The 13,048-nt window shown below is 46.6% G+C and overlaps 1 protein-coding gene across 2 annotated transcripts in view; it reads right to left on the reverse strand.

Moving 5' to 3' along the window:
- HTT (huntingtin) overlaps positions 1-13,048 on the reverse strand; it is a 103,669-nt gene continuing 90,621 nt past the window's right edge. For both annotated transcript variants that reach the window (XM_087936519.1, XM_087936518.1), the window contains 6 exons: positions 12,494-12,608; positions 9,487-9,700; positions 8,137-8,242; positions 7,162-7,324; positions 4,775-4,935; positions 1-2,132 (listed from right to left, as the gene is read on the reverse strand). In XM_087936519.1, coding sequence (XP_087792645.1) covers positions 1,919-2,132; positions 4,775-4,935; positions 7,162-7,324; positions 8,137-8,242; positions 9,487-9,700; positions 12,494-12,608 — 973 coding nt within the window. In that variant the 3' untranslated portion in view covers positions 1-1,918. The remainder of the gene's footprint in view (positions 2,133-4,774; positions 4,936-7,161; positions 7,325-8,136; positions 8,243-9,486; positions 9,701-12,493; positions 12,609-13,048) is intronic.

The raw sequence follows: 13,048 nt of genomic DNA on the forward strand, positions 1-13,048 counted from the left end.
GTAGTTTAAACTCTGTTTAATAAATAATTTGTATGCATACATCCAACGCAGTTGCATATATTTTTACGTACATTATATACACCAATGCAGTTCTGATAAAATTTCACTCTTGTGAGCAAGGGAGGAAGGAAACGGGGGAGATGAATTCTATAACGGGGAACATTGCAAAAACAAAACAAAACAAAATAAATTCAAAAGGCCGAACGCACCAACCTGGTTTGGTCTCACAAGGAGGCACCCAAAGCTCCACGAGGGGAAAGCACAGGGTCCTGCAATCTCCGGCTCAGGATGATGGGCCTCCGAGCCGTGCACCAGAGGCCCGATTGGGCTGGGGAGGAAAAGGTTTGGAAGAGCTTCTGTGGGGCTGGAAGAAACCCCATTTTTCTCTCGGACTGCCCCCGGGCAGCCTTCACAGTTGGCACCCTTGCTGGGCACAGGGAACAAAAAAGGCCCTTTGAGGTGAGCCCTGCTTTGCCCGGGGCCAGCCCAGCCTCTTGTTGGCTGCTTTCCCTGATGGAGGGATCCGAAAAAGGATCCCCTTTGGATCTGGGAAAGAGGGGAAGGGTCGGTCACATTTCAGTAGGCGAGGGAAGAGAGGAAAGCAGGCCCTCCCGAAACACCGGCATTTTTTTAAAAAAGGGACTGTGAAACCGAAGTCATGCAGAGAAAGCAAGAAGTGTGGGATTGAAGTTGTGCGTTTGTGGGAGTGTGTGAGAGAGAAACAATGGCCGTGTCCTTGCCAGCTTTTGTGATCGAGTCTGTCCAGTTTTGAACTACAAATCCTGAACTGCTGCCCCTCCCTAAGATAATATTTGTCTGGTTTTTCAAGTCCTCCCTAAAGAGTCACCGGAGGTCACAAGAATCAGGATTATTTTTTTCTCGGTTGCTTTGGGGCGTTTCCTTAATCGGAAGCAACTGCTTGGTTCCTTCCAAAATGCTTCTAATAGTATGGAGGGGATTTCCTAACATGTTCACCCTTCAAAGGGTTTCACAGAGTGTCCAGTTCCTTTCCTCCTCCCCTTCCCCAATTGCTTATCCAGTAAATCCAAATCCTCTCTTTTATTTTTTTTAAAGGTCCAAAACTTAAACTCATTGCTATATTTTAAACTTTTTCAACGAGCAGCGTACAGAAGATGAAACAAACAAAAAAAAGAGTTTAAAAGGTGAGCCGAGAGTGCATTAAAAAAATAGACCTAAAGGACCTATGATAGGAAAACAGTCAATGCGCTATATTCAACATACGGGGAAAATATTTCTTTTTTAACCATGTTAAGTGCTTCCCCAGCCTCCACGCCTTTCCTGTTCTCTTAACATATTATACACCGTTTTAGAACTATTTACACATTGGCTATTTTTAAAACCCAAGGAATCGATCCGACTTTGAAATCTTAGAGGTATAAAAGAAAACTATCTCTTCATAATTTTGTCTAATTTCCCCACTCTTAATACATCAAAATACATTGGAGTGTGTGTGTGTGTGTGTGTGTGTGCGCGCGCATGAATTTTCAGTGTGTTTACAAGTCTTTTTCCCTTTTTTCCTCTCTGTCACATTAGGAAAGAACTACAAATTGCAACAGAACTCTTGTAGCTAGATGAAACTAAAGGCTTTTTAAATGCCCGTGGAGCCGATACTGCAGAATTCACGAGGTTCAGCATGGACAATATATAAATTGAAGCCAGGATGAGCTATTTGTTTTGCATCCATGTCTCTCTTTTTTTCCCCATTTCCCAAATACCCAGGAGTTGTGGTGCATGGCCCAGCCACCGTAACCTACTACGGAGTAGTTTGGGTTGGGAAAAATGGAATAAAACGATTGCAGAGGATTGGGGTGGGGGTGGGGGTGGAGCTCCGTGGCGTCGAAGGTTCAACTTTTCCAGGCTTTTCCGTACTTCCCCGCCCTCTTTTTTTTCTTCTTCTTCAACACGGGGTGATCTTGTGAACGCTCTGTAAGCAGGTCAGCAAGCGGTGGTACGGATTTCCCGGGGAAGAGACCACTTCGAAGATCGACTGAAAGGCTCGGCGATCCAATTCCTCGTCGATCTGATGCCGGTAAAAATCGATGGCCACCAGGCAGAACAAATTGAGGTCGACTTGTTCTGATTTTCCCATTCGGCTGATAATATGCGGGAGACTTCCAGGGTGGGGGAAAAAAAGAGTCAAGGATATATAACAAAGACGCACCTGGTTAAAACATCACATAGAGCAGGGATTGCCAACCTTTTGGACCTCAGGGACCACCAAACTCATAATTTTAAATCCCGTGCATCAGAGACCCTGGGGAACACCCCCCCAAAAAAAGTCTGCAGGAAAATTCCCCACCCTGTTTTCCTACCGATCAATTGTTCTTTATTTGGGATCGCAGGATACCGTCTCCAGCTCCGTTCTCAGGGGAGAGAGAGAGAGAAAGAGAGACTTTTGGCTTCAGGCAAGGAAAGCAGCAGAAGCTGCAGAAGTCTTTCTTTCTCTTCCCCAAACACCACCAGAAATGAGTCTTTGTGAGACTTGTTGTGCTGGCGCAGACTCTTGGAGCAGGAGGCCTTGCAGGGTCCCAAAGACTCATTTCTGGCAGAGTTTGGGGGAGAGAAAGTCTTTTGCTGCTTACCTTGTGTGCAGCCAAAAGCAGAAGAAGAAAGAAGCAGAAAGAAGCATCCTGGTGGCCAGGCCAGGCGCGTGGGGCAAGTTTCCCCCCTCTGCCCTTTCCCCCCTCCCCTCACTACCTCCTGTTGTTCGCAATGCAAGCGACACAAGCCTTGTGTTCCCATGAGCCACCTGGGTGGCACAGACTTCTGTTCCTGCACAGCCTGGATTAATTGCTTTGGGGGTAACATTTCTCTGCGGACCAGCAAAATTTTCTCGTGGACCCCCAGCGGTCACCGGGCCCACTGGTTGGCGACCGCTGACATAAAGTATTATGAACTTTTAACTCTACTCCATTCCTCAGCGTGATTAATAGAGGTGGCCCTCGACTTACAACAGTTCGTTTAGTGACGGGTCAAAGTCGCAACGGCCCTGGAAAAAAGTGACTGATGACGAGTGGTGGGATTCTACTGGTTTGCAATGGTTCGAGCGAACCGGTAGCTCTGGTGAGCAGTTGGCCTCTCTCGCCCACCCCTGCCCTTTCCTGTCCTATAGCTCCCTGTTTTTTAGCTCAGCTGATTCGCACAGCACAGTGGATTGCCGTGTATCAGCTATATCAACTCAAAAACATTTCTCTGGTTTTTTAAGAGTTGTCAGCAGAAAGGGAGTGGGGGAAGCAAAGCATACCTTAAATATTTTCAGAAGATAATTGCTAGGCAGCCGAAGCTGTTGGCGCGCAAGATTATTGCTGGAGTGCATGATTGAGGACTCTTGGCTATGGATGTGTCCCATTGGAGAATATACATCCAGGGGGCGGGAGGGAAGACCAGGGTCAAGGGGGAAATGAATGGTGTATTTTAGTGTCGGCTGCCCCCAGCTAACGCCAACATACTCCTAATAAATGATGCAGCTAGAGATTCAGGATTTGAATGGTTTACTCACCAGTGCTGACATAGAAGGTAATTTTTTAAGCTTAAAATGGGCGGCTTTTTTAATGCTGCGCACGCATGCAAGTGCAAAGCGCGCGCACTCACCGAACCAGTTGTCAAAGCGGCTGCATCCCACCACTGCTTACGACCGTCTTTTCAGATGTACGATCGGCTGCAGTCCCCTGTGGTCCTGTGATCCAAATTCAGGTGCTTGGCAACCGACTCGTATTTATGACGGTGGCATTGGTCACGTGATCCACTTTTGCAACCTTTTGATGGGGGAAGCCTGATTCACTCAACAACACTGTCCCTAACTTAACGACAGTGGTGATTCTATCGAAACCATGACGGCAAGAAAAGTCGGGCCAAACGGGGCAGAGCTCACTTGAGCAACATGTGTCTCACTTAGCAACTCGCCTGCTTTTGTGACCTTCTGGCAAGCAAAGTCAAGGAGTTCGCTTAACCAAGCGGGCTGCTGACTTAACCACTGCGGCCATTCGCTTAATAACGGGGGCAAGGAAGATGGTTCAATGGGGCAAAACTCGCTTGACACGCATCTCACTCAACAACGTAACTTTCGGTGGTGGTCGTAAGTCAAGGACTACCTGTATTTCTCTACCCACTCCCTCGGGTTCTCCCCTGGAAACCAAAGGGCTACTCTTCCCTTCCAAAGAAGAATCTGCATACCAAACAAGCTTGTCAGAGGATATCCCAAAGGTGCTTTTTTTTCAAGAAGTAACTGGATTTACTTATTTTTCCTTGAGGACGTTTCACTTCTCATTCCAGAAGCTTCTTCAGTTCTGACTGGATGGAGGGGAACAGAAGGGTTTATAGTCCTTGCAGACAAGCTGGTCATTTGCATCCTTTGAGAGTGTCGTTGAGGCCGCCTGGGAGGTTTGTCTGTATCCTCAGGGTCACCTGAGTGGTGCCAATGGGGGTGGAGCCTTCTTGGAACTGATGAAAGGATGGTGTTGTGGACTCCACACCCATTTGCACCTCTCAGGTGTCTCCGAGGTCACAGATAAACCTCCAAGTGGCCTCAACAGCTCTCTATAAAGGATGCAAATGATCAGCTGGTCTGCAAGGAGTATAAATCCTTCCCTTCCCCACCATCCTGAAGAAGCTTCTTCAGGATGAGAAGCGAAACGTCTTCAGAGAAAAACCAAAGAAAGTCCAGTGGCCTCTTGAAAAAAAAAAAAAAAAAGCACCTCGGGGACATCGGTGACCTGGAGGACGCGGATCTCCAGAGACTTCTGTTGGAGGATACATTCCTGAAATCCAGTGGCTGGTGGAAGCGCTGACGAAGAAACAGGAAAGGCTCCACATCGCCATGGCGATTGGCGTCCGTTGTGTGAAGTTGGAGAGCGACAACATCACCCAGTCCCGGACCATGGAGGACTGTCCTGTCGTATGCAAGGACTGGAAGACCTGGAGAAATCAAAGAGCCATCATCGTTCGTCCTCCGGAGGCCTTGGAAAAGTCACTTGGACATCATGCGACAAATATCTAAAACGCTATTATTTCGAGGTGTGCTGATCGCGTCCTGCACCCAGTAAGGGCTTTTAGGTGTAATTTAAAAAAAATAAAATCTTAAGAATACAGGAAGTCCCATCCTTAGTCTCCTATAAGGAGAATATTTATAAAATGTTTTATCGGTGGCACTTCCCACCAGCGAGACTAGCCAGAATGTTTCCCAACCTATCAGCGAAATGTTGGAAGTGCAACCATAGCTAGGGAACGTACTTTCACATGTGGTGGACGTGTCCCCAACTACAAAAGTGTTGGCTTAAAATCCAAGCACGGTTAGAGGAGTTAACAAAGCAAACGATCAAGTTCAAACCAGAGATGTTTTTACTAGGTATGCTAGAACCGACGTGGGAGAAGACACCTAAGACGACCTATTATAACCGCTGCAAGAATTTCTCTCGTTCAAAACTGGAAACTCACCACGACACCCTCAGACCTAGTAGTCATTAACAAGATACACCAGTGCGCAGAAATGGTTAGGCTAACGTTATTAAAAAAACAGGGAAGAAGAAGAAGAGTATTTTACGATATGGAATATAGTTAAGATATACTAAACAACACTAAAATATAGTGTAAATAGTTAAGAAAAAGGAGTAAAGAGGTTTGTGAAAGTGACTAATGAAATTTTAAAGATGAATATATGATCCATATGTATATATGCAAAGTAATGTAGATAAGTAAGTATTGTAATCTAATAGTACTAACCAAGGAATGAGTAAATTAGTTATATTTATCCCGATGGCAAATGAATTTAATTGTTATTAAAAAAAAACATATACACTGCTATGATATCACTGTAAAATGTGAGAACTTGTTTCTCCTTTTTAAACTTTTGAAATTTTGAATAAATAAACTTAAAAAAAAAAAGAATACAGGAAGTCCTCGACTTACAGCAATTCGTTTTAGTGGCCACACAAACTTGCGACACTGAAAAGAAGCGGTTATAATATGTAGTATCAGGTGTCTTATCCTATTTGTCATACTTAGGACCGTTGAAGCATCTCCAAGATCAACGTGATCCAAATTTGGATGCTTTGGCGACTGGCTCGTATTTACGACGGTTGCAGCGTCCCTGGGGTTCGCAAGGTTCCCTTTTTTGCGACCTGACAAGCAAAGTCGACGGGGAAGAAGCTGGATTCACTTAACAACCGGGTTACTAATTTAAAAATGGCGGGGATTCACTTTAACAACCGTGGCAGGAAAAGTTGTAAAATAGGAAAGGGAAGGGAAGGGAAGCAGGAGGGAGTAGCCATAGCACTTATATACTTCTTCACCATGCTCTAGCAGCCCTCTCTAAGCACTTTACGGAATCAGCCTCTTCCCCCCCCCAACAATCTGGGTCCTCATTTTACCCACCTTGGATGGATGGAAGGCTGAGTCAACCATGAACTGATCAGGATCGAACTGCTGGCAGTGGGCAGAGTCAACCTGCAATACTGCATTCTAACCACTGAGGAAGGAAGAAGGAAGGAAGGAAGGAGGAGGAGAGGAGAGGAGAGGAGAGGAGAGGGGAGGGGAGGGAGGGAAGGGAAGGAAGGAAAGGAAAGGAAAGGAAAGGAAAGGAAAGGAAAGGAAAGGAAGGAAGGAAGGAAGGAAGGAAGGAAGGAAGGAAGGGAAGGAAGGAAGGAAGGAAGGGAAGGAAAAGGAAAGGACAGGAGTAGCAATAGACTTATATACTGCTTTACAATGCTTTACAGCCCTCTCTAAGTGGATTACAAAGTCAGCCTGGTCAGGATTGAACTACTGCTAGTGGACAGGGTCAGCCTGCAATACTGCATTCTAACCATTGTGGAAGGAAGGAAGGAAGGAAGGAAGGAAGGAAGGAAGGAAGGAAGAGGAAAGGACGGAAGGAAAGGAAAGGAAAGAAGGGAGTAGCAATAGACTTATATCCTGCTTCACAGGGCTTTCCAGCCCTCTCTAAGCAGTTTACAGAGTCAGCCTCTTGCCCTCAACAATCTGGCTCCTCATTTTACCCACCTCAGAAGGTTGGAAGGCCGAGCCAACCTTGAGGTCTGTCAGGATCGAACTGCCAAATTGCAGGCAGCCAACTGTCAGCAGAAGTAGCCTGCAGTACCGCACACTCGCCACGGTGCCACCGAGGCTTACCTTGTGCTGCAAAAACCTTACCTTGTACAGCACTTTCGCCATAAATTGTGGGTAGGGTTGCTGGTTGGATAAAAATTCTCCAATCACTTTATTCATCACATCTTGCGGAGGGAAAAAGTCATCCAGGAACTGAGGGAGGATCCGCGTTACCACCCGGGCTTCAAAGGGGAATCCTTTCCGGACCCTGCGGAGAGAGCCCGGCCATCAGTCTCCGGGGCTGGCCGGCCAGCGCCTCCTTCCAAGGTCTTCTTCAGGGGACCCCAATGGCAGAACTGCCATCGTATGCTGGTGCTTCGCCTCGGCTAGCTGCCAGACTGCCATGACGGGAGGGAGGAGGAAGGCTAACTCCTCATCGTACCATCCCGAGACACAAGCCTACAGTCAAAGGGCTGGGAATGGAAGGGCTCACCAGAGACAGCTCCCAAAACAATTTATTTTAATACTAGCTCGATCTCCGTGCTTTGCTACGGAACTATGAAGTTGGGCTTAGTTTTTGGGGAGGAAAATAAGGGGGGGTGGGGAATTCTGCCTCTGCCTACCAGCATCCACCGGTATTCCTCTGGCTAGTGTCCTGTCAGTGTGTGAAAGAGTGGAGGGCTGTTTGGAAATTGAAACAGTATTTGCTGTGTGAGCAAGAAGGAAACAGCAAGGAGCCTGGGTGTGGCTTAGCTCAACTGTTCTGTACTGAAGCTGCTTGGAGCTTCTCTGAAACTGAAACTCCTCTGCTTGTGTTTTTCATTTGGAAGAGATTTCCTTTCAGGTGGGGAGTGGGAGAGGAACTCCTTAGCATCAGAGCATGTTAATATTAATAATAATAATAATAATAATAATAATAATAATAATAATAATAATAATAATAATAATAATAATAATAATATAGGAAATACTCTAAATGCTCTGATGCTTATTTGGAAAAATCCTTTCTTAGTGAGCCCACAGAAACCAAGAGGAACATACGTGCCAAGGATGAATTTTTTCCCGGCTTTCTGTTCTTACCGGTCAAAGAGGACAGATATTCGCTCCATTGCCACGATGACCGATTCGCTATCCGGAGCTGCTGACTGAGGATCTGAGCTTCGTCCGGGACTGACTTTCTCTTTCCCTAAAGCCGCAATTGGAGGGGGAGGTGTGATAAAGATAAGAATCATTACTACACTCTTGAGAGAGTGACCAAAGAGAATTGACAAGAAAGGATGATTGACAGAACGCAGGCCATTCGCCTATAGCGGCGGGGGGGAATCAAACTCGATTTCATTGAGGGGCTGCATCAGGGTTGTATTTGACGTTGGGGGACCGGATGGGTGTGGCCAGCTCGACATCACTCATGTCTGGGAGGAGGGGGGGCTGTGAGTTCTCTGCCAGCGAAAATGGCCTCTCTCTCTCTCTCTCTCTCTCTTTTTTTAAAAAATATTTATTCATAAGCATTTTTTGAATACAGAGTCTTGTCCGGGTATATGAGTACATTCATCCCTGTTTTTAATAAGATTGTTCGTTTAACTTCCTCTGCCTTCTACCCCTTGTTTTAAACCACCCGTAAAAACTATTCCATGTCAAGATAGTAATCTGAGCCTTCTTTTTCTTTTCTTTTTAAAGTTACTGTCCATCTCTCCTAGCACATTCTAGGATATTCCTGATTACCTCCTCATCTGGTGGGGTGTTTTCATTTTCCCAGAATTTTGCATTAGTTAATCCTTGCTGCTGTCAGTATATGTAAAACTAAATGTAGTTCCTTTATCATAATCTTCCGGGATTATACCCAGCAAATATACTTCCGGTTTCCAGTCTATCCCCTGTTCCAGCCAACTCTTTTATTTTCTCCCAATATTGTTTCCTTAACTCTGTTTTTAGCTGCGACAGCCTCCTGCAATCCGTTCTGACTGAGGCTTCTTAAACCGTAATCACGCACACACTTATTTTAAAAGCAAGACTTAGTTTATTGCAACATTGGGAATTGTTTTCATTCCTAGCTGAAATTAAGCTCAAATAGTCCCCTGAGATAAGCACCCACCTTTCAGTTCTGTGAAGTGCTGCCAAAAACAGAAGTAGCAAATGAACTAGAAAAGAAACCAACCGAAGTACTGTTCCTTTCCCACCAAACGGGTCTCTATTTTTATACTTGCATTTTTTTTACATGCTTTCGAACTGCTAGGTTGGCAGAAGCTGGGACAAGGAACGGGAGCTCCCTCCGTGATGCGACGCTAGGGATTCGAACTGCCGACCTTTCTGATCGACAAGCTGAGCGTCTTTGCCTCTGAGCCACCACGTCCCTCTCCACCGAGTCAGTGGATCATTGCCTAAATAACAAGTCACGGAGGAGGGCAAGGAAACGACAATAGGCACTTTTACCTGTGTACATGCAGCTCAGCATGAGCCCCAAGGCAGCCATGGCTCTGTGCGGACTGAGGACATTCACGCGGTCCACACTCAGCTTCACCAGCGCTTCGCAGTCCGGCTGGGAGAGCTGCTCCGAAAGCAGGAGCCTTTCCAGACCCCTCAGCACACAGTGGTAGATGACCGACGGAGTGGATCCCTCGTTTTCGGATAGCATGAGTCCACACATCTGGAAGAAGAGACAAGAAAGGGTCAAGATCTGCCATCACGTCACACCAGGCTTAGTTCAATTTGAGAGTGGCCTGTCCTGAAATGTGGGGTGGAGAGAATAGAGGGACATAGAGTTGACAGGAACCAGAGGTGCCAACCAGACAGAATGGTTGAACGACCCAAAGACACAGGTGTGGGAATGGCATGCGAATGCACCCCAAAGAGCACCAAACGTTAGTGTCAGCTGTCAGGATTCCGGCAGTTACTGCAATTAAATCATGAGCCTCGAGCCACACTCCTAAAACTAAAATGGATTTATTTGAAGTTAACATTCTACATCTGGCACTAACCTGGGCATAGCCGACTCTGAGATACGTAATTCACTGTCACCCTTGATCCTGCTTTCCCCACCCCCATCCCTCTGGGTGTATTATCCAACGAAAAACGTCCATAGCCAAGAGTCATCAATCATGCTCTCCAATTAGATTTTTGTGTGGCGGAAGCTTCAGTCATTTAATCAGTCTTTGAAGAAAACATGAATCGAACGTACTTTCGATTCCACACTGCCGCCTGCTCTTTGAACCCCCCCCCCACATTCTTTCTGTTGTCAACTATGAAACGTGTATACAAAACATTTTATGAGTTGACATCAGGGTTCCGACGATTGCCCTAATTCCGTGACGGTGAACCTATGGCACGCATGCCGGAAGTGGCATGCAGAGCCACTTATGCAGGCCTGTGAGAGAGGTCGCCCGGAAGAGCCCCCCCTGTGCATGTGCACGCCCCTTGCCAGCCAGCTGATTGTAGGGTATCTGCCGCACATGTGCAGAGGCATGCGGCGTGCGTGGGGGGTTGCGTGCGAATGCACAGAGGCGTGCTCGGAAGGGTGGGGGGAGTTGTGCATGCATTGCATCATGGGTGGAGCGCACGCACACGTGTGCCATTTTGACACGCAACGTGGAAAAGGTTAGCCATCACTGCCCTAATTAAATCATGAGCCTCGAGCCAAACTTCAAAAGAATCCAAAAATTAGGAGCAACATGTCCAAAACTAACTTGTATGAAACCAACTTTGAGACATGTAATTTATGGTCACCTGTGACCCTGTTCCCGCCCCCCCATGTGTCATAAATCAGATTCTCCAACGAAACATATTCACGGCTGGGCGTCATCAATCACACTCTCCAAGGAAGGATTTTCCCCGGGCAGAAGACCCAGTAGCCTAGGCTACAATCTTTATAAGATAAGTGTGGAACGTGCTTCCGGCTCTCATCTGCTGCACTGCCTTTCCCCCTTCCTTCTTATGACAATTTGGAAACAGGCATAGGAATGGTTTATGACTTGACAGTTAGAACTGTTACCAAAACTACTCACTTGAACCACATTGGACACAAACAGGATGATCAACTTCAGCTTTTAGAAGTTGTGGTTGCCTCATCCCTGGAAGCTTTCAAGAAGAGACTGGACTGCCCTCTGTCAGAAATGGTCTCCTGCTTGGGTGGGGGGGTTGGACTAGATGACCTATAAGGTCCCTTCCAACTCTGCTAACTAACCTAAAGATCAAGAGGGAGGGCCTGCCTGAGGGGAAAAACACCGGGTTTGCATGGGAATCCTCAGATCTGGCTTGTAACCACTTGGTAGCCCTTGACGTACGGCCACAATTGAGTCCAAATTTCTGTTGTTAAGTGAGACATTTTGTTAGGTCCCATTTGTGACCTTTCTTTCCACAGTTGTTAAGTGAATTGCTGCAGTTGGTAAGTTAGTAACCCGCTTGTTAAATGAATATTTGGTTTCCCCACTGACTTTGTTGGTCTGTTGGTCGCAAAAGGGGATCACCTTGAGGACACTGCAACGGTCCTAAATGTGAACCATACCGAAGCATCCAACGTTTGATAATGTGACTGTGGGGATGCTGCAAAGCTCGTAACTTTGAAAAATGGTCATTAAGACACATGGCCTAGTGCCGTTGTAACTCTTTAACGGTCAATGAATGAACTGCGGTTAAGTGAAGGATTAGCTGTGCCGCCTTTCACTGCAAGTGGAGTCGAGGGTCTTTCTTTTCGAAATGCCCAAGTTGGGACAGGCCTGACATGAAGAAGGATAGCTGAGCAAAGTTTTGAGACTGGCCAATGCACGGCGTGAGGATCGGCCAGAAGGTTCTTTTCATCTCAGCCTTGTTCTAACCTTGGCTTCCCCCAAAGCACTAAGAAGATTTTTTTATCCCGGCAAAATCCCTTTTATTAAACAAAGGTGAATTTCTTGCATTCTCATTTAGCCAAAGGCCTGGCAAACAGTCTTTCAAGGGTGTAATTAGGAGCACGGGCCTTATCTAGCCTGGAGAGCTGCCAAGTAACTATTTCCAAAAGCAGTGCTGACAAGGAAGGACTCAGCACGGAGTCCTTCACACTGCTGCAACAAATGAATTGTTTTCTGCAAAAGCCCCCTCCCCTTTTGCTCTTCTTTTAACCTCCATGAGAGGGGCCATCTGTGACCTTGCTCCCACGTCGACCCTTAGTTCATAATCGTTCCCTTCTTCTGACAGCTCTGTGCATATGCACACTGGGAACAGGCTCCAGCTGTTCTTCTTCCCCACTCATCTCCGACTCCGAAGGCAGCGGATAACTGTCGGACAGCCCTGGCCCAATCTCTGCCTCTGATGCAGAGCCTTCGTCCGAGCCTTCCTCGGCCTCCAGGACTGGCCCAGGTTCCTCCCCAACCTCCTCATTGTCCGACTCTACCGCCAGCTCTACTGGCCGCTGGTGGGTCACAACAACCCTTTCCACGTGGGAAACTCTTTGGAGGTTTCACCCTACCTGAATAATTCCTGAAGAAAATTCGGGTCCAACGTCAGCAGGGTAATTTTCGATTAAGTAGAAGGCCACTGCGCACATGACCAAGATGTGTTGCTGGTTGTGGAGGTTCACACAACTGTTAAGAGAGACAAAAAAAAGGGGGGGGTGTTTCTCAACATATGACAGAGATCGGCATTAAAAACAAACACTCTCTTCTTTCATTTTTCTATGGAAGAAATATAAGAGGACTAAACCACTCCTGGGCAGCCTTAGAAGAAGCAATTAGAGGTACCCCTCGACTTACAACAGTTCATTTAGTGACCGTTCAAAATTACAACAGCACTGAAAGGCGTGACTTATGACTATTTTTCAGAGTTATGACCTTTGCAGCATCCCCACAATCACACGATCAAAATTCAGACGTTCGGTAACTGACTCGGGCTCAAATTGTGGTTGTAAGTCGGAGTAGCTATACAAATAAAACCATAGCTAAAAGAAGTAACCAATGTCCCAATCAAGGAACTGCTGATGAACTTATAGTAAACAGCCTGACCAAAGACCCACTCCCGCCAACAC

This window comes from Pseudonaja textilis, chromosome 6 (assembly GCF_049901715.1).
Source record: "Pseudonaja textilis isolate UNSWEBS1 chromosome 6, rPseTex1.2, whole genome shotgun sequence".
NCBI classification, from domain to species: domain Eukaryota; kingdom Metazoa; phylum Chordata; class Lepidosauria; order Squamata; family Elapidae; genus Pseudonaja; species Pseudonaja textilis.